Genomic DNA, 21,050 nt, shown 5'->3' on the forward strand with positions numbered 1-21,050 from the left:
GAAAATTACAAGAGATTCAATATTTGCTTAATTTTTAAAATCACAAAATATTGTGTGCAAGAAAATCTTAACTGACAATTTACCTCTAACAACTCTTTACCTTGTCAATAATTTTTTTTTCTAATGACTCCTAAAGAACAAAACAGAAGAAAATATATCAACAAAACATTTAACAATCACATTAAGGAGAGAGAGAGATGGAAAGTAAAGTTCATTGATTTACTTTGCATCTTGTAATTACATCTTAAACCAGTGGTTCTTAATATTACGGGTAATGTTAACCATATACCACAAAATTTTGCACATAATTTCATAGGTTCACAGCCCTTATAGAGTCTATTTTCAAAAGTTGTAAAAATTTCCAAAAATTGACTCATTTTTTTCATGAACATCCTAGAAAAGCTACCTTCTCAAAATCTTCAACTTACTTTGTAAGTAAATGTTAACAGTTGAAAACTACCAAGAATATTAATGAGCATGAATATATCTTGCTTGAAAACATTTTATTAAACATTTTTGGAGTACTGCTTCCCACCTTCAAAGTTTAGGAATTAAAAAAACATTTTAATAAAACCAAATCTATACCAAAGACACCTCCGTTTGTGTGAAGAAATATGAATGAAATGTGCATTAATATTTAGAAGTAAAGTATTTCACTGCAGAAATATCTTTAAATATCTCAAAAGCATGATAAATTCTAAACACTCTAGGACCATGTAGCTATTTCAATGTTCTTGTAAATGGTGAGCATTCAGCCTGATCTATGGCTTAGGATTTGTTTCCATGCTTGTCTCTTGAGCTTCCTCCACCTCTGAGAGCTTTTCATCATCTGAAATTGAGAGAGAAACATAAAACCTTAGTCAAACTTGTTTAAATTATATGATTAATGAATATATGAAAACATTTTTGTCCTTTATTAGCCAATACATTTAGAGCAAAGACAGCAAAATGGCAGCCTATGGCGGCAATTGGCTTGCATTAAGTGTTTAGTTTGGAAAATGCTGTTTTGGTTGTTTTTTATTCATTGAGCCAAAACTCAAAATTTGTGTGAGGTATTTCTCACAAAAAAACTGGAATTTCAGGCTTTTATAGAAAATAATCAGAAGATCAGATAACACTGACATTACCATATGGCTAGAGTCAAGACAAAGAAAAAGTCTCCCACTGCACCCACCATTCACAGTGAATACAAATGTTCTTATGCACTAATTACTTCACTCAGCATTAGCCGCCTAAGTCCTGAATCTTTACTTTATAGCAATGAGCTAAAATAAACCAACATAATTTTCAAATCTATGATCCTCCAATATTTCTCAACGCAAACCAGTGTGTATTTTAATCGTATAACACTACACACTAAGACTTTTCTTTATAAATTCAGAAAGTTGAACATGAGTGCCTTCTAATGTTGTCCAGCTATACTCCTATTCAGAAACTGAAGGGATACTCTCTCTTCAAGATGTAAGTTCCAAAAGGTATGGCCCTGGACCGTTTATAAAGCTTCATAAATATTCATTTTGAGACTATTTCTACTTACTTTCCAGTGTTTGCTGAAGTTCATGGATGGTGCTAAGAAGAACGTGAAACTGTTTCCGTCTCAATTCCAGCTGTGTTAAAAAGAACAAAATTAATGCAAATTGATCTATTTATCTATGGTCTATCTATCTATCTATCTATGTATCTATCTATCTATCTATCCATCCATCCATCCATCCATCCATCACAAAGGCTAACAAATATATGCAAATACCTTATCTTCAACGCTTTCTTTAATATGTGAAAGATGCTCCAATTCTTTTCCCAGAGCCTCTAGTTCCCTGAAAATTAAGTGTTATATTTTGTTGACTGGGGGAACAAAATTCACAATATCAAATTTTTTAGTTACTAAACAGTATAATTTTTAAAATGAAGAAAGGCTAGTTATAACATTCTATTATGTGGGACTTATAAAGTTGAGGATGATTTCTTCTTAATTGCTAAATAGGTACTCATTTTCATTAAAATTACATTTTTAGATAACTTTTTAAAGTACAAGAAAACACAGTAAAATAAACATCAAGAATTGATAATGTTTAACATTTGGTCATAATTACTTCATGACTGTTTTTCAGTAAAAGAAGTAAAACATTGCAGATTAACTTGAAATACCCTTTGATCCTTACCCTTGGTCCTCTATCCCAGGCCTTTTTTCCTCTTCTACTTCCTATTCAGGCAACCACTATATCATTCCAATTCTTTTTTTAATGCATGTATATATGTATCTCTGAATTATAGGATTAGTCAGTCGATAATATTTTGAGAGGTTTCAGACTTTTATAAATGATTATTCTGTATGCATTTTAAAAACTTAGGAATAATTTAAAATTCATTACAATTCCTCTTTTTTTCCCACTGATTGTGTTCTTGAGATCTGTTAAAAAGTATATATTTAGTTTATTCTCTTTCACTTCTATTTAGTATTCTACCCTTTGACTATACCATATTCTGTTTATAATTTTCCCATTGATGCATATTACATTCATTTATTTAGACCTGTAGGCATTAAGTAGAGAGAAGAAAAGTACACATCCATCTAATCAAGCAATACTGAAGATCTGATACTTCCTTTTGAAATGTACTATGTGTTCCTATGACTATGCAAGGCATAGGCTAGTACTTGAGCATTTAAGTATAAAGATCAGCTTCCTTCAAAGAAAAGTTCCAAACTTACTTTAATGTCTCATGCCTGTCTGGATGATGCTGGATCACTTTTGCCAAAGCATCATATTCTGAAAGATATAAAAATATTTACCAAGCTAAGGCTTTTGAACCTGGATTATTAAAACAAAATGTGTAATATCACAAACCTCTCCTAGTCATTTTCCTAGTACATAATGAAATTAAAACAAGGAAGAATGGAAAGAGCATTGCCAATTTCACTTGATTCAACTATTACTATAATGATATATAATGTCAAAAGTGTTCCATGTAGGGCTTTTAGATCCTATGTCTGCTTTTCCAGTGTCCCTGGGCAGAATATAAGAGGTGAGCATAAGCATGGAAGTGAACATAAGTCATTATTAATCATCAAGCAAAAAGGATCTTATCACTATTTACCCAGCAAAAAAGATAAGTGAGGTAAATATATCCTACCATTAATTTCAAACCTTAGACAAATGCAAATCACACTTTTCACTCATTCTGAAGGTAAGGATTTCAGCAACTTAGACATGATTTAAAGTTCAGGAACCTTGTTTCTGCTCCATTAAAACTTTCATGATAAGTCATGTAGCACTTGTTAACCTTTCCTATGAAATGATGAATGGTGGTAGTCACTTAAAAGTCTCATTAACTAACAAAAGCATAGTTTGCAAAACATTTCAAAATGATTTTTAAATTTTTATTATTTATTAAATATCATAGTATCTTGCTGTAAATTTGCTGCTGAAACTTGACCATATGCATTTTAGACTGAATTCAAAAACCAACTTTTAAAAACCCTTAAAAGTCAAGTTTATTGTTTTGAAACTCAGCTATTACTTTAATAAAATTGTGATTTTTAAAAAAATAAAACAATTTTTGGATTATAAAATAATATATCCTCAGTATAAACAAAAAAAACTAAACCATAAAGATCTACAACTGCATAACCATTATCATTTTCTATTTCCTTATAGTTTTTTCATATACCTATGTCACAGCTGTGATAATACATTATGTTTTTATTATCATATTTTTTCAATTTACATTATATAGGGAACAATGGCTCCATAGCATTAAAAATTATTTTGAAATAGTTTCTACAGACTACATAAAGACACATCCTAATTTAAAAACAAAAGAGATCAGAACAAAACTAAACTCTAACCTTCCTGTTCGTAGATATTTAGATAGCTTGTAAATGTTTGCTTTTATACTTAATAAAAACTCACTGGGTTTAAATTCTTTTCCTCCTTTTTTTAGAAAGCTCCATTAAAAAAAAATTCTAAATCTAGTGTACTTGTATAAATTGCCTTTGCTGATTAACTATGCCATTATTTAGGAAAAGGAGTCTGAAGACAATAAAAAATTAGTACTTAATAATTACTTGGATAATCAATACAATTCAGCAAAAAAAATACCTTTTTTTTTCCCAGTTAGCTTTCCTCCTCCTTTATTTTTAAGTTTAGCTCCTAATTCACTTTGTATAATTCAGGTTGATTTTGGCTACAGATTTTACCTCACAATGTTAAAAACTGCATGAAAATACTAGTCAGTAACAAAGTAAGTGTACACTAAATCCTTCAAAACCCTTACCTTGGCGATTTTTTCGTATTCTTTTTGCTTGAAGAATTTGCTTTTTGCACTCTGCAATCTTTTCATGTGCTCCAGTGATGCTACATTCTATATAAAAAGATTTTTTTTTAGCTAGTTATAATAACATGTATAATCTCCATCCATTTTCAGTTTTAAAATGTGTTTCTAAACTGAAGTTCCATTACTAACAAAATTGATGCTGGCATTTAAAAAATAGTTGTAAAGCACAGTATTGTATCATATCAAAATACATGTCTGTAAGCTTACATTTTCCTTCTTTCTATTAATATTGTTATTTTACCAACAATCCAACAAAAATGTTAGCAGATATTATTTCCTTTAGACCCTAAATATTAAAATTACAGAGAAGAACAAATCCTAAAATTAGTTACTTTAAGTTTTTTTTACCTATTTCTTTGTAAATTTTTTCATAATTTTCCATTTCTCTGAGATTCATATCATATACCAACAAGGTTTTGCCCATTGAAAATTCACATTGTGACAGTGTGCTCAGCATTCGTTGATACTGGCTGTATCTAATGAAAAAGAGAGAAACAGAACAAAGATGTTTGTGGATTGTCATGATTGAACTATTATCTTGGGAAAATCAGGGAAAGATCTGCTGATTAAATTTCAGCAAATTTTGAGAGAATTGCTTGCTTTATTTAAAATAATTTAGAATATCTATCCAAATGTGGTTTACTTGAATTTATAAACTGCTTTAGTCACAAAGGCAAAGACGGGACTGTAGTTCTTACCAATATAGGCTTAAGCCAAACAACTATTAGTTTGAATTTTGTTTTAAAAACTTTGAAAATATTTTGATTGACAAGGTTTTTTTATCTTAACAATTCTGTTCTCAATTTCTTTTTTCCACTCTACATGGTTATTTATCTATGTGGAAAGCTAAGTCAAATGAGGAGGAATTTTTTAAGTTTAAAAATTTAGAATATATAATTTCTTGGTAAATTTTTAACTTATAGTAACATATATATATATTAATTTTGTAGCAACTTTTTGTTAGCTTATTAATAAAAAAGAAAATTCAATTTAGATATTTTGTCCTGCTAAACACTTATTGGATTAGTAAAAAGGAACCAAATTAATGAGCCTGAATTTAATCTTTGCCACTTCTTCTGAATTTCTGAACATTTTAATATACATAAGGCAGGCCTCTGAAAAGAAAGAAAATGGCCTGAAAAATCTTTTGACTGATCAAGAGTTGACTCCACTGGTCATTTAAGGTGAGTGAAAATTTGAAATATTAACAGGCCCTTAATTTATTGGTCTAAAATCACACTAGAATGTTGGTACAGAAATAACAGTGAAATGAAATACCCCTCTTCCTGGGATCCAGAGTTACACCATTTAATGAAACTCTTTACTAGCAGATTAATTCTCCGGTCATCTCCAGCACCATCTCCATCAATCAGGAGACGCTTCCGTATGACTTCGTCTGGAGGAAAAAAGAGCAATGTAAGTTAAAATGAGCATCTGACTTTTGGTCACTTTCAGGGACAAATAGCCAATAGCACTCTTCATTCATCATTGAAAAGGAAGTTATTGAGTGTTTATTGTGTGTTGGGCAGTGAAGAAAATCCCTGCCCTCCCAGAGCTTGCATTCCACTGGGTTACTGAGTAGAAATAATTTCTAGGTACCACTGAGGAAATAATCCAATAATTCTTGGAAAATCATTTTTGGAAAACCTGTCTAGACACAAGGGAAGTCCTGACTGTTCATTTCTCTGGCAGTGTGAGCCACTGGTAAAAGGAATAAAGAGAAGGAAAGATTTAAAAGATGCAGTGGCAGAGTAGGAAAAGAGAATGGGAGATGGGTCAGAGAAAAAGGAATGGACTTGTTTTTTTTTAAAAAAATGAGTTATTCATCACTTTTTTTTCCCCATTAGGAATTTTTTTGTTTCAAGAATGTCTTCCTTTTGCTCCAAGGAAAAGAGAAAGAGAAGGAATAGAACAGTAGATTATAATTATGAGTTACAACTGGGACCTCAATCTGTCTGCCCAGCAAACCTGAGCCAGTGTTCCTGCTTGGCCAAAACAATGCTGGATCATAACAAGAGAAAGGCAAATTGAAACCACAATGAAATATCATTTTTCATTTATCAGACTGGCAATGATCAAAAGACCTGATAATAAAAGCGTTGGCGATGGTGTTAGGAAGCTGCACTTATATACAATGATGGAATGTAAACTGGCAAAATGCTTTGTAGGGCAACTGTGCAATAAGAAACAAAATTTAAAACTCCCCCTACCTTTCTGAACTTGTAATTCTAATTCTAGGACTTTATCACCTAGATATATGTGCACCCATGCAGAAAGACAGATGTAAATGGATGTTTTTAGCAGTGCTGTTTGTAGTAGAAAGACTGCAAACCTAAATACTTACCAATAAGAGAGTGCTTAAATTATAAAACATTCTTACCATGTAATATGCAGCCAAAATAGTATGGATGTATATATTAATGCCAAAGCTTAGATTATGTTAAGTAAAATGAAAACAGGTGCAGAGAAGCAGACAGTATGTTGCTGTCTGTGTGGGTAAGGGGGAGATTGTGTGTGTATGTGTTTGTATATTCAGAGAATATCTTTGGAAGAATACACAGGAAACTGGTAGTAGTGGTGGCTTCTGGTGAGAGGGACTGTAGACAGAGGTGGAGACTGAATTTTCCTATATACCATTTGTAGAGGTTTTTGCATTTTTAAAAATGCATTACGCATTTTAAAAACAATACACTTTAAAATGTGAATAATTCCTGGAAAGCCTGCATATGAATCAACATCAAAATCTTTAAACAATAGTTCCTGTGTGTAGGCAGAAGTATTTTTGAGTGCAGGTGCAGCAGAGATAAACTTTGGAAGGCAGATGGCTCCAGTTTTAAAATAAATTTGTGACAACATCAGATAAACATTTTTAGAATTGGGCTTGGTTCTCAGAGTCATGGCTTTTGACAGATTGCTCAAGCTACAGATTAATCAGGTGTTTTAATTTTACTTTTTAAAATACAAACTTTGAGTGCTTTCGGTTTTTAATCACTAACAATATTATTTGAGGAAACTGAGACAAATAAAACAGTCCCCAAAGAGATGAAAATACAGAAAGTGAATAGATAGTTTTTCTAACGAATAAGTTTTAACTTTACAAAAATAAAAAGTAATCAACCAGTGGGTGAGGCAATCTGGTGGCATTGGTACTGTTCAGCAGTTCCTTTGCTTGTCTTCTTATTTCTGCTTTTCTCAAGCCTCCAAGAAACTCCTTCTTCCTCCTCCTCACCAGATTACTGGGCCTCTTGCTTTATTATAAGGACCAGGGATTTTGACTGTAAATGCATTCAGGGGATAGGCAGGTTAATATCTGAGGGAAACAGGAGAGTGACTTCCTTGACTGAGGAGGAAACTATTAACAAATCTTTTTTTCAAGACTTTTTTTTTTTTTATTTTAAACTTTTTATTCTGAAATGCTTTCAAACTTAGAGGACAGTTACAAAAATAATAAAAAACCCATATAGAGAACTCCAACATAACCTAGCCCCACTACCTGACACTAGATCCACTAATTTGAACATTTTGATACATTTCCCTTATCATTCTATCTATCCATCAGTCTGTCACTCCATGTATCTGTGTACTTATCTATCTGTTTTCTAATACTTGAGGGTAGGTTGTATACATCATGCTCCTTGAACACTTAATACTGCCATGTACATTCCCTAAGTACAAGGATATTCACTTACATATCCACCTTAAGTGCAGTTATCAAGTTTAAGAAATTTAACATTGACATAAAGCTTAAAGCTCATATTCTAATATATTGATATGCCCTGATAATGTGCTTTGAGCCTTTTCTCTTCCCTTGTTAATTCCCATCCTGAATCATGCATTGCCTTTCTTTTCACTGTCCCATTAGTGACCACCTCCCTTTTTTTTTTAAATTGTGGGAACATATATACAACATGAACTTTTCCATCTCAACCCCCAAGAAAAAAAGTATTCTGATTTCAATCTTTTTATAAAGTAAGTCTGTTACATACCAGAGAAATCAGATGTCATCAGAAGCAGATGCAATGAAAGGTTTCACACTACATTCAAGAAAAGGAAATCGTCATTTATGACCATTTCCTTCTGTAGGGGGAAAAAAAATGCCAGCCAGACCTTTGGGAATCAAGCCCAATATGTTTGAAATGAAACCCACAAGTGGAAACCAATTTAAATGTTTGAGGTAAAATTTTCAGAAGCTCTCAAAGAAAATGCTATAAAAGAACAAGATAAATATTTGAATATCACAGAGAAGATTGAAATGTATTAAATGAAAGACAATCCAAGAGTTCAATTTTCCTATAAATTCTAATTTGGTTTGGAGTAGGTAGACTCTAATCCATGGTAGTCTATACGATGTATTTTTTTTTGTTTGTTTTTTGTTGTTTTAAGAGTCAGTACTTTTTCAAACTTTGAGAATTTAATCAAAATATAATTCAATAATAAATAATACTGAATATTTCTTTCAAGGGAACCTCCAAAGAAAAAGAAAGGAAAGGTGTTTTCTGTTTTGTTGTTGTTGTTAGCTCCTAGCATACAAGGAAAGCACTGTCACAACACTAGCAGGACATGAACTTAAGAGACAGACACCTTAGAGTTTAAATCTCAGCAATAACACATTACAATATCAAAATGTCCAGGTTTCAATAAAAGATTACAAAACATACAAAGAAACAGGAATTGATGGTCCAGGCAAAGAAGAAAACATATTAGAAACTATCAATGAAGAGGACAAGCCCTGGGACACACCAGATAAAGACTTAAAAAATGGTCCTAAATATGCTCAAAGAGCTAAAGGAAAATATGGACAAAGAACTAAAGGAAATCAGGAAAATGACAGATGAACACAAAGAGAATATCAATAGAGAAGTGGAAATTATGAAAAGGAACCAAATAGAGAAGACCATACTAACAAAAATTAAAAATTCCCTAGAGGGGATCAACAGCAGATTGAAGCTGGCAGAAGAAAGAATCAATGAACTTGAAGATAAGAAAATTGAAATCATCCAGTTTGAGAAGCAGAGGAAGAAAGGGTGAAGAAAAGTGAACAATCCTGAGGAACTCTTGAGACATCAAGTATAGCAATATAAGCACTGTGGGAGTCCCAGAAGGAGAAGAAAGAGAAAGGGCCAGAAAGAATATTCCAAGAAATAATGTCTGAAAACTTCCCAAATGTAAGGAAAGACATAAATATACATATCCAAGACACACAATGAACTCCAAGTAGGATAAACCCAAACAGACCTATGCCATGGCATATTATAATCTAACTGGCAAATGCCAAAGATAAAACGAATTTTGAAAGCCACAAGAGAGAAGCAACCTGTTCACATACAGATGAGCCTCAATAAAATTAAGTGCCAATTTCTCATCAAAAACCACAAAGGCAAGCAGGCAATGGGATGACATATTTAAAGTGCTAAAAGCAAAAAATTGCCAACTAAGAATTCTATATCTGGCAAATTGCCTTTCAAAAATGAGGGAGGGATTAAGACATTCCCAGATAAAAACTGAGGAAGTTCATTACTACTAGACTAGCCCCACAAGATATGCTAAGGAGAGTTCTGCAGGTTGAAAGGAAAAACTAGACAATAGATCAAAGGTGCTTGAAGAAATAAAAATTTCTGGTAAGGATAATGATAGGGGTAAATATATACGCCAGTACTATTGTATTTGTGGTTTGTAATTCCACTTTTCACTTTATACAGAATCTAAAAGGCAAATGCATAAAATGTAAGAAGAAATCAGTGGCTCAGGACTCAATGTATAAACAAGTAATTTGTAATAAAAACGATATAAAGGTGGGGGGATGGAGGGGTGTAGGAGCATAGTCAGTGTTTACTATTGGTTAAATTGGTATCAAGGGATATAGGAGCATGGTTTGTGTTTACTATTGAAGTTAAGTTGGTATCAAAGAGATTGCTACATTTTTGGTTGTTAAATTTAAGCACCATGGCAACTACAGAGACAATATCAGGGAATACACAAGCTCATAGAGACAGAAAGTATAGTACAGGTTGCAGGGGCAGGGAGTAAGAAGGGATAATGGCTAGGAAATGCAAAACGGGTATACGGTTTGTGTTTAGGGAGATGGGCAAGTTTTAGTCATGGAAAGTGGTGAGGGTACTGCAACATAGTGAATATGATTAATCCCACTGAATGGTATGCTTGGGAATGGTTGAGATGGAAAAGAGAGCTAAGAATCATTTGCAGCTTTCTAAATGTACCAGAATTTACCTTGTGTTTTGAAGACCACCCCTACTTCTGACTTCCTCTTGTTTTTCCTAGTATCAATGTTCCTTTTGTTGCTTCCTCATCCATTTATTTTACTTTCATGTTTCCTCATTTTGGTGCACTACCTTAAATATTTTCTGGAATAAGGCATATAGTAAATTAAGTACTGAGGACTATACCAGTAATATGCATAAATAATATGGTTAGTAGGTGAGAGAACAAAGGTTTTGGAAAAGAGAAGAGGGATGTTTGAAGTGGGTCTTGAAAAATAAATGGGATTTCACCAGGCAGAAAAGGCAGGGAAGGGCAATCTGTACAGACAAAGAGATGGAGAAGGCATAGTCCTCATCAAAGGAAGAGTGGAAGGAGAGATGAGTAAACCAACTCTTACATTTAATAAGATTTATTAAACATTATTATGTGTCAGACTCCATGCAAAGCCCTTTACAACTTTTACGGCATTTAATCCTTGAAACAACTCTAGGATGTACATTTTATTATTCCCATTCACAGAAAATGAAACCGAGGCTCAAAGAGGTTAATTAACCTGCCCACCGATAGACAGCTTGTAAATGGCAGCATGGGGATTCCTGTTGCCTCCAAAAATGTGGAGGGCACTTGCCTGCTGTCAGCATGTTTACTACAATTCATCTTCCCTTCCCTTCTCCTGTCTGACAAACCTATCCCTCCTTTGCACTTCTCCACCCCAACAGAGAAGTAACACTAACAAACACACAGTCACTCAAGCCAGAAATTGGGGTCATCCTTGACTCCCCCCCTTACACCCACTCAATCACTGAAGTCCTGACATTCTACTTGATAAATCTCTCTCCCACCTGTAACTTCTTTGCATTTCCTTGATGACCATCTTGGTCCAAGTCCCAGTTATCCCTTGCCACGATCACTGCAGCAGTAGCTGAGAGACAGGATGTATGATGGTGAAGAGCAAGAACTCTGGAACCAGACTACCTGGTTTTGAGCCCAGGCTCTATAACTTACTATTGGTGACCCTGTGCAAGTGAGTTAACCTCTTTGTGTCCCAGTTTCATTTGTAAAGTGGGAAAAATAATTAGAACACTGCTTGGCAAATGCAATGAATACTGTATAAATGTTAGACAGGAGAGAGTGACTTCAGATCCTCACTTTCCCTTGCTGTCATCATTTTTCAGAGTGGAGTCTTGTTTTAAATCTGATCATACCACTGCAATGTAAAAACTTTTAAAGGATTCTCACTGACCTTAGAAATACTAGTGATCTTGGTGTTCTTCTAACACTTTGGGAGCTGGTGCACAAGTGGTTCCCCACCCGGAACCTAACTACATCTATTTATCCTTTAAAAGTGGGACAAACAGTAACTTTTTCAGGAAAATTTTCTGATGTTCCAGAATGAATAAGCAAGCTTTCGTACATGCTCCTCTAGTTCCCAATCTTGTACTTCCCCTGTAGTAATATTTACCACCCTTAAAAGTTATTCAATGTGTCTTTCCCACCTGAATGTAACCTCTAAGGTGGGGAAAAGTATTGCTTCTTGGTTCTGGTTGTAATCCCAAAGCCTAGCCCAGGTAGGATAAATATCTACTGAATAAATGAAAGTGAAAGGAAGCAAAGTTGAAACTCCCCCATGAAGTTCCTGGACCTTTTATAGTCTTTGACCTCCACCACTTCATACAATGTCCATAAATTTGGGCCTATCATTCTTCCTTCCTTTGCTAATCCCTTAAGGTGGAGACTCTGCCTGCACCCAACTTTTCAGAAGGGGCCTCTCTAAAGCCGTCTACAGTTACTGGTCACTCTCTCCTCAAATATGCCCAGGAACTCTTGATTTCCCTTCCCAGATGTCAAACGACTACCCCTCCATATTCAGACACCTTCCTAAGTGCTCCCGCCCCCCCGGTTACCCATGCCTGTCCACTTTTCCCCAAAATGCCACCTCATTTCTGCCCTCGGTATTGATAGCCCCCTGGATGCCTCTTCACTGTACCTTCCTAAACTGCCCTCACAACCGTCCACCAACCAAGTTTCTGTCTCCCCCTCCACATCCATTCCAGCTGACAAACCTCCCCTCCCCAAGACACACACAAATCTTTTATTGTCCTTATCTCCCTAAGTATCCCCATCTCTACATTGGCCCTTTGCCTCTCATATCTCCCAGGTACACTCCCTGATGGTCGTCCAAATATTCCACTCACATCTATTCCCTTTTAGATTATGTTCCCAGCTCCTCACCCCCAACTCACTTCTAGTTCCCAGAGCTCATCACGATCCACCCCATTGTCTGGGGGTCCTTCCCAGTCTGCCCAGAAAACTCCTTCCTCCACGGGTCACCCTTTCGATACAGACACCCCTGGTACCCATGACCTGGAACCCACCCCCTCTTTCCCAGATTGTCCCAAAGCTCCCGCCCCAACGCTGTAGCTCCCACTTTCTCCCAGCCCCTCACAGGCCTTCCGGACCCCTGGTATTATGCCTTTCACCAGCTCCCTCCACCATCCACTCCAGGGCTCCGCGAGCTCCCTTTCCACCAATGCTCCCTCAGCACATCCTTCCGCAGCCCGGTCCCCACCCGGTACCACCAGCCCACACATCGCTTCCAGCCTCCCCGGCTCCCACGTGTGCTCCCAGCCCCCGACGACCCTCCCAGCACACCCTCTCTATGCCCGGCGCGGCCTCCGGGGAGACCAGGCCGAGGAGCTCCCTGGAGAGGCCTGGAGACCAGGGTCTCTGAGGGGTCTGACCCGGGAGGCCGAGGGGCTCCCGGAAGCGGCCAAGGAGGCCGAGGGACTCCGGGGAGCGGGCAGGGCTGGCGGCGATCGGGCCTCACCGTCAGTCACAGCTCCCATGGCGTGCACGGCGGCGGCGGCGCAAGCTGAGGCGGCGGTTGGCGGCGGCGGAGGTCAAACTCCCACAATGCAGCCGGGTAAACAGCCATGGAGGAGGAGGCGGCGGCGCCCGCGGCCGCCCGCTCCGACGTCTGAGCCGCGCTACGCCGCGCCGCCGCCGCCGTGGGACCCGCGCTCCCCGCGCTCCCCCTGCTCCCGGTGCCCCCCGGGAGCTGCCGCGGCCGGCGCGTGTGGGGGCGAGGCCAAGCGGGCGGCGGCGGCCGCGGCTGCAGCCCGGGCCCCCGTCGCCCCCCTCGCTGCCCCCGCCCGGCCCACGCCCAGAGGCCGCCCCGGAGGCCGCAGCCAGCCGCCAGGTGAGCTCGTCCGGGAGCCGCTGGGGCTGCGGGGGCGCGGCGGGACCCCTGGGGTCGGGGCTCGGCCCCTCGAGCCGTCCCCGAGAAGCGGACCCGGGTCCCTCCGCCCCGTCTAGGCTGCTGCTGCGGAGGGTGCGCTCGTCTCCTTGGGGTGAGGTGGGGAGGGCGGCGGGACGGGGAGCACCTGGACCTGGGCGAGTCCGGGAGACGGACTGGGGGAACCGAGGGGGCGCGGAGCGAGGGTCTCCGTGAAGTTGGCGCCCAGGCGCGCCCGGGCGGCTCTCAAACGTAGGGAACCGGGCGCTGCTGGCGATCACGAAAGGCCCTGGGTTCCAGGTAGCGCGGTCCGGTCCCTGCTGCTACGCTTTCCTTCCCGGGCTCGGTTCGGTGCTGGGAAAAGGGAAGAAGAAACTTGTCCCCCGGAGGAGTTCGCAGAAGTGACAAGGAGCGTGTGTGCGTGCCGCCCCCGCCCGCACCCAGTTACGCGACCGAGCCAGAATCCCGTCGATGATTATGATGAGGTGCATTTATTTATTTATTTTTCTTTGATTTTCAAAAAGTTGTCCCTGTGACTGTCCCGTTTTAAGGGGGAAGTTGAAAGTGAAGGGGTGGAGGGAGTGTCAGTGAGAAACGTTGCCTTCTGTGTAGTTACACATTTCCGGAGTACACGGCAGATTATATTGACATCTCTTCCCAAAGTCACTTGGATTCAACTTGGATGAGTTTGCCGTAAATTGCAACATTCAGTTAGTTGGTGAGAGGCCGTTGAGGAAACAGGCACCAATACAGCTGATTTGACTTCCAGTGGGATAAATAACGATTAACCACAAGAAGCACATCAGAGTTTTGAACCCAGGTTTAACATGTTAATGAGCCATATCGTTGTTTTCCAATTTTCTTGCCTCCCAAGTTCCCTGCCTCCTGTTATCTGTGGATGCAACAATTGTGCAGGATGGATTTTGTTGTTTCCGTTTCCTTTCTAAAGTTGGGTTCTACTCTTCATTTCCCCTCAGTTCTTTCAAAGGGGAAGAATCGTTAAATGCGAATGTATGGCAGTGAAGTGCCTTTTACCTCTAGCCAGAAATCAGTATATGTAAAATTTTATTTATTTATATGAGGCCAGAAACTTCAGTAATGCCATTTATAATGCTTTCAAGAATTAGGGCCTTAAGCTTTTGGCACAAAGGCAAGAATTACTTTGAGTGAAGATTTGAGGTTTTAACTTGACCCGTAGGGTGTGAAACCTCCTCTGGCTTTGAAATAATAATGGGCCTAAACTCTGTTCAGTTCCTTGCTTTTAGAAGGAGAGTGGACACTCTAACCCAAAGAATTGCTTGGAATCTTAAGTACTACAAACTGTAGGTGTCAATTGATTATCTCTCTATCCTAGAGTGGCATTTTAGTGGAGGGTTATTGTTTAAAAGGAAATTCTCAAGTGGTGGAATGATGTGCTTTTTAAGTTACTTATTACTTGGTGTTATCATAATACTGATTTTGAAACAGTATCTAGTGATATAAAATAATCTTTAATGTTTTTATAGGAACGTATCGCTATTCCCTGTAACTGTTAATTTTTCATGAAAGAGTTATTTGTAGATGCAATCCTGGCCAAATATATGTAAGTTCAACTTGCAACTTACAATTTTGTTGGATAGTGCTAGAAATTTTCTAAAGTAACAAGATTGATTGGAGGGACTTTAAAATTTGAGGTATACCTGAAAATAAACATTCCTGAAAATTCTTGACTTAAGTGGTGGGAAACACATCAAAATTTGAACTTTTATGAACTTTCAACTACCTGTTTTGTCAGCCACATAATTTAACTTATATATGCACAGACACAGATCTTTGTTTTGACTGTTTAAGACTTTTTTCTGATTGCCCTTCCTTGACATCATATATAGTGAGAGAACATGTAGGAAATTTTAGAAATGGTCTTCTTTTCATATCATCATTTATGAATTAACTGATTTTCTGTAACTGAATGTTAAAGTAGAAGGGACTCAAGTTCTATGCCATACTAATGTTTCTTTTCTAGGGTGGCCCCTGTAGGCAGAGATACAGAAATGGATGTAGCAGATTTTAAGCAATAATGAAACTGATTTGCACTTTGAACTTGTCCGATCTTAGATTTCATGATCCACTCATATCACTTGATTCCTAGTTTCTTTGAGAGTATGAGAGGAAAGGATGTTAACTTGAGTGCTTGTTTAATATTTGCCTTCAGAAAGTATAAAGAATGGCAAGAGAGCTAGCTATATGGTCTTTAACCTGGGCCTGTAAAACGATGTAGATGTTTTTGTAATATGCCTTTAGAGTAAGGATTATCCTGGGGTCTTTGGATCCCTAGGGGCCCTTGAATAGGCGTCAAGGGATTCCTGAACCCCCTATAGTTGGGATCAAAACTTTTAGTGTATGTGTATTTTTCTGGGGAGAGGGTCTACAGCTGATTTGTAAAAGAGGTCCAGGGCTCAAAAAAGTTTGAGATGTCTTTTTATTAAATAAAATGAGAGTTAAGAATAATCATTCTTACGAGAAAAGTTAAAAAAAAATAAAGTAGATGTTTGTGCTCAGTATTTGCATTTTAGAGTTGTCTTCAGCTGAGTCATGTGGTCCTAAAAGTGCAAAAGCCTTCCAGTTTGTTCCCATGGCAAAGTATTGCCTGTCAGTTGATAAGACTGGCACATTCAGGGAAAGCTGGCCTGTCATGCTATTCCTGAGTGTATTGTGGCTGTTTGTAATTATATTTAAAAATTTCAGAGTAGATAGATGGATAGTGGATAAGCAGAAACATGAGTCTGACACCAGCTCTTGGAGAAAATGATTCATTCACTTACACTCTCTTTTTGCTGTCCAGCAAAACTGAAATTTGTATGGAAGATAATCATCCTAAGAAAATGTATTTGTGCCTTGCAAGACACCAGAGCATGATGGGAAAAATACAGTTAATGAGTCAAGTCAGACTTAAGTTCAAATCTGGGTGCTTTGGTTTACTGTAACTACTTAACCTGCCTGACCTTCCAGTTCCTCATCTGGATAATGACTACCTAGCAGAGATATTGGGAAGCTGGCATGAAATTTCCATGGAAGCTAGATTTGGGTAGCATTTGCCTCAACAGCCATTAGTAAACATTTGAGCAAACATGTATAATCGTGGTATATGATAATAATTTCCAAATAGGTATGGTGAAAGTTTTAACAAATTAAACAATAAAATCAGGTTTTCAAAAATGAGTGAGGATCAAGTGGTCCTTGTGTTATAGACATTTGGGGGAAACTTGAAGGAAAATGGTGGTGCTGCTAGCAAAGCAGACAACATGGATGCTGGGCAGAAAGAAACAGTAGCTGTCCACTAGCATCATAGCTCTGTGGGCCAGATTCCATTAAACATTTATTCTCCATTTGTAATTTAAATAAAAACTCTAAATTAAAAACTGCTCATGTATTTCCTAGTCCACCAACTCTAAAAATGCCTCCTCACCCCTGTCCTTTTTGAGATCCTCGTAGATATAACTTTGACCGTCTAATTCTTAAATCTTTAAAATGCCTCGTATATTGGCTACCTGCGTCAACTTCTCTCAACAGAGAAGAGAGTCTGGCAGAATGTGAATCGTATTTTCCTTTCTTTAAATTTGGAAGCTGAAGAGAGGGTATTGTGAGTAGAAAGAACATGAGACATATGAATAAAATGCTTATAATGCTTATGGCCATAAAAATAAACTTACTGCCATTGTTTCTGTGGTCTTGCCGTTTGCCTCTCATGCATTCACAGTAAGCATTCATACCTTCTGCTTTTGAGCACGGTAGTGGTGATGAACATGGGCTTTAGCCTCGGGCCTGGGTTTGACTTCCGTGTCCTGAGCTTTTTGGTTGTATTCAACTTGGGCAAGTTACCTAGCTTCTCTGAGTCTGGAGGAGATGACAATTAAGCGGAACAAATATAAAGGGTTTTCTTCAGTCCCTGGTGTCCTTAGTCAGTTCTCAGAAGTGGTAGCCATTTTGAGAATAGTTTCATCCTCATCTTTAGAAAGAGATATCCTACACATTGTTTTAAAAAGAAAATTTTGATTCGTTCCCATTCTCACATACACCTTCTGGGACTATACTACGTTCAACTTTAAGAAAGCCTTTCACTTCTTCTGCTTACCATGGCCAAGTACCCTAGCCTCTGTAGAACCTGTTCACTCTTCTTAGCAATGGGGTTGCATTGTCTATTAGGCTGCCAGGTTATGTTTAAATCCTGGATATATCAGGGGCCAAACCAGGAAGCCTGCACAGGTTTGGAGCTTTGATCCACTCAAATGCTACATGATTTTATGGCCTAGAACAGAGGTTAGCAAACTTATTAGTAAAGGGCCAGATAGTAAATATTTTTGGTTTTGCGAGCCAGCTGGTTCTGTGGCATCTACTCAGCTCGCTGTACTGTTGTAGTGAGACATAAGCCATAGACATATAAGCAAACAGACATGGCTGTGTTCCAGTAAGACTTTATTTATGGACACTGACATTTGTATTTCATATAATTTTTGTGGGCCATAAAGTATTTTATTCCCTTTTTAAATTTTTGTCAACCATTTATAAATGTAAAAGCCATTTTTAGCTCATGGTATGTACAAGCAGTAGCTGGATTTAACGTGGGCCATAGTTTGGTGACCCCCTTGCCTGGAAGGCCTAGTAGAATGTTAGACCCCTAAGTCCTATAGTTTGTGGCATCACCAAGCAGCCTCACACACACTGCAATTTGTTACCTTGCAGACTGTGCATTTGCATTTGGTGTGGCAGTTGATCTGATTCCTCCCCTCTCCCCCGTGAGGATGAAACTGCAGTGGATAAGCTGTTGTTAGTCATAGTGTGTGACCTTCCTTTCTTCTTAACACCGCCATTACACTGTATCACCAGTTAATTTCATTTATTGCTAAAAGTGTTCTCACCTTGTCCAGTTTTCCACAGAGCTTAATGACTGAGCCCTGCCTGTCATGTGTGATGGTTTTGAATGGAATCAGTGCCTTCAGAGCTATCTTATGCCTGGTGTTCCTTTTTTCTTCGCCATGCCCTGCAGGGGAAGTAATTGGTGCCAGCTCCTCAGGCTGCTAACTAGACACTCTATCTTAAGGAAATCTGTATCCTGGCCTCCCCCACCGCTTTTCTGAATGATATGTTTGGTTAAATAAACCATGCAAAGATTTCTCATGTGTTCTAACCCTTGGAGATTTGTTTCCAGGATTGGTGTGTACAGAGCATGCAGATATATATGTCTGTGTGTAATTTCATCCTGCCATCAGTGAGCTCTGAGGGCCACTTCCTCTAGTTTCTCTCTCTCTCCTCTCTTTTCTTTCTCTGTCCTCCTTCTTCCTCTTTCTCTGTTTTTCTCCCTTTGTCTATCCTTCCCTCCCTCCTGGCCTCCCTGCCTCCTCTCTCCTTTCTCCACTATTGTATAGGATACAGATTTGGTGACCTGGGGGACTGCTCTTAACCGTCTGGTTTATTTTTTGCCTCCCTTCCTGCTTTTCTGCATTCTTTGTTGATGTATTTGTTTTGCAGCAAGTATGTCCTTTTGGAGTTTAACTTTTCCAAACAACAATATCATGCTGAAAATAAAATCACGAAGTTGCTAGGTATTTTTTAATTTTTCTCCCTCCAAGAGTAAACCTAATGCAATATTAGAGGCATGTTATAAATATTATAGCTATTTCACAATGAGGTGCGATTAAAAAATTGTCATTTTATCTAGATATTAGAAATGTAACTCTTAACATTTAAGTGTTTACTTTTTGAAAAGGTAAATTTGGTATATCTTTTTTGGATGACAGTTTGTGCAGTATAAATCAAAGTCATAATAAAATGGCAAGTTCACATGTAGAAATTTATCTTAAAGAAACAGTTGCTCAAATGTACATATATATGTACCAGACAGCTCACTGTCCAATTTTTTTTATAGCCAAACATAGAAAGTAATCTAAATGCCTATTAATTAAAGATTAAGTCAGTTAGGATCTGTCCATACAGTGAAATACTATGTAGTCTTTAAAAAGGATGATGCAGCTCAATATTTATGGACATGGAATGATATTCAGAAAAAAGAGAATAGCCTGAGAATATGCATAATGTGTGGTTTTTAGGTTGGACAAAATCCCTATTTATAGACATCTGAAAGGATACACACCAAATGATAGGCACTTGTTATCTAGTGATAGGATTGTGTGGGATCTTGTTTCTTTATGTTTTCCTCAATATTTTTCAGCTACCATGTGCTGCTTTTATAGTTAAGAAAAATGATAAAGCTATTGAAGAATAAACATAGTAATTGAAATCATCTCCTATTTGTGGATAAATGAGCCCCCATTATCTGAGGTGACTAATTTGCTTCACAGTCTGTGTTGTATTGAATGAGATGTAAAATAGTCTTCCTCTTACAGCTTTGTAAATGTTTTCTGTATTACTAATAAGCAAACATATTTTCTGGGCTTTTCCGATAGGAAAGAAAAAAATCCATATGGGACTAAACAGTTTTCAGAAAAAAACTGAAAACACGTAAGCAAAGATATTTACATTAATAAAAATAATGTGTTGTGCCTCTTTTCTTATGGTGGAGGATATTTTTTCCTCTGTTGAAATTCTTATAAAGCCCTAAGGAATTCATATGTATGGAAACGGTATAGGATAGTGGTTAAAGCATGGGCTCCACCACTTAAACTGTCTGTGTTGCTTTCATCCGATTAGGCCCTCAGTCACCTCATCTGTAAAATGGGGGAACTCTCCTAATTTGTTGTGAAAATTAACAAGGCAAGTGCTCAGCAGAATATCATATACTTAGCAGCAGTGAGGAGGAGGAAGTGGTGGGAGAGGTGAGGGTAAAATAATAATAATGGTAGTGATAGTGATAATATTAGCTGCTAATATTACTCCCCTTCTAGATACAGGCCTCCATGAAGGCAGACAGTCTTGTTTGCGACATTCAGCAGCCTGAACCTTCTAACCAGAACAGGTACCTTGACCAGGACAGGAGTGTGGTCTAATCTCACCCAGTCATACCCTCTCTACGCCAGTGTTTCTGTGTATACCATCAATGAAGGTGGGTTTGTTTCTTTAAAAAAAAAAAAAAAATGTTCTGAGGCTAACAACTTTCTGGCTCCATTGATACTCAGTAACTATTTATTGGAGGGATGGTGACCTAGAGCAAGCTTTTCGTTTTGAGAATGTGTGGTAAATTTTTTTTTTTTTTTTTTTTTTTTTTTTTTTGTGGTAAATTTTTAAAAGACAGCTTTGGTCATCTTTAAAGCATATGGAAGAAAATACG

The 21,050-nt window shown here is 38.0% G+C and overlaps 2 protein-coding genes across 6 annotated transcripts in view; one reads left to right on the forward strand and one right to left on the reverse strand.

The window, feature by feature from the left end:
- Positions 1–484: 484 nt before the first annotated feature.
- Positions 485–14,090, reverse strand: THOC7 (THO complex 7). 2 transcript variants are annotated; one of them, XM_037799692.1, is made up of 8 exons: positions 13,938–14,090; positions 5,614–5,731; positions 4,684–4,811; positions 4,276–4,362; positions 2,711–2,768; positions 1,751–1,817; positions 1,538–1,607; positions 485–829 (listed from the first exon to the last, which is right to left on the reverse strand). In XM_037799692.1, exons 3-8 carry the CDS (start codon positions 4,790–4,792, stop codon positions 762–764), a joined length of 459 nt encoding a protein of 152 aa, XP_037655620.1. In that variant the 5' UTR covers positions 4,793–4,811; positions 5,614–5,731; positions 13,938–14,090; the 3' UTR covers positions 485–761. The 2 variants fall into 2 exon arrangements, with proteins under 2 accessions (XP_037655620.1, XP_037655612.1); XM_037799684.1 differs by lacking the exon at positions 13,938–14,090 and adding an exon at positions 13,382–13,533.
- ATXN7 (ataxin 7) overlaps positions 13,484–21,050 on the forward strand; it is a 195,263-nt gene continuing 187,696 nt past the window's right edge. For 2 of the 4 annotated variants that reach the window (XM_037799631.1, XM_037799648.1), the window contains exon 1: positions 13,484–13,753. The gene's annotated coding sequence lies outside the window, so the exon portion shown is untranslated. Of the gene's footprint in view, positions 13,754–13,909; positions 14,275–21,050 lie in introns of those variants that run through there. The other 2 variants (XM_037799614.1, XM_037799640.1) reach the window with 1 other exon arrangement.

Source organism: Choloepus didactylus, chromosome 1 (genome assembly GCF_015220235.1).
Source record: "Choloepus didactylus isolate mChoDid1 chromosome 1, mChoDid1.pri, whole genome shotgun sequence".
NCBI lineage: Eukaryota > Metazoa > Chordata > Mammalia > Pilosa > Megalonychidae > Choloepus > Choloepus didactylus.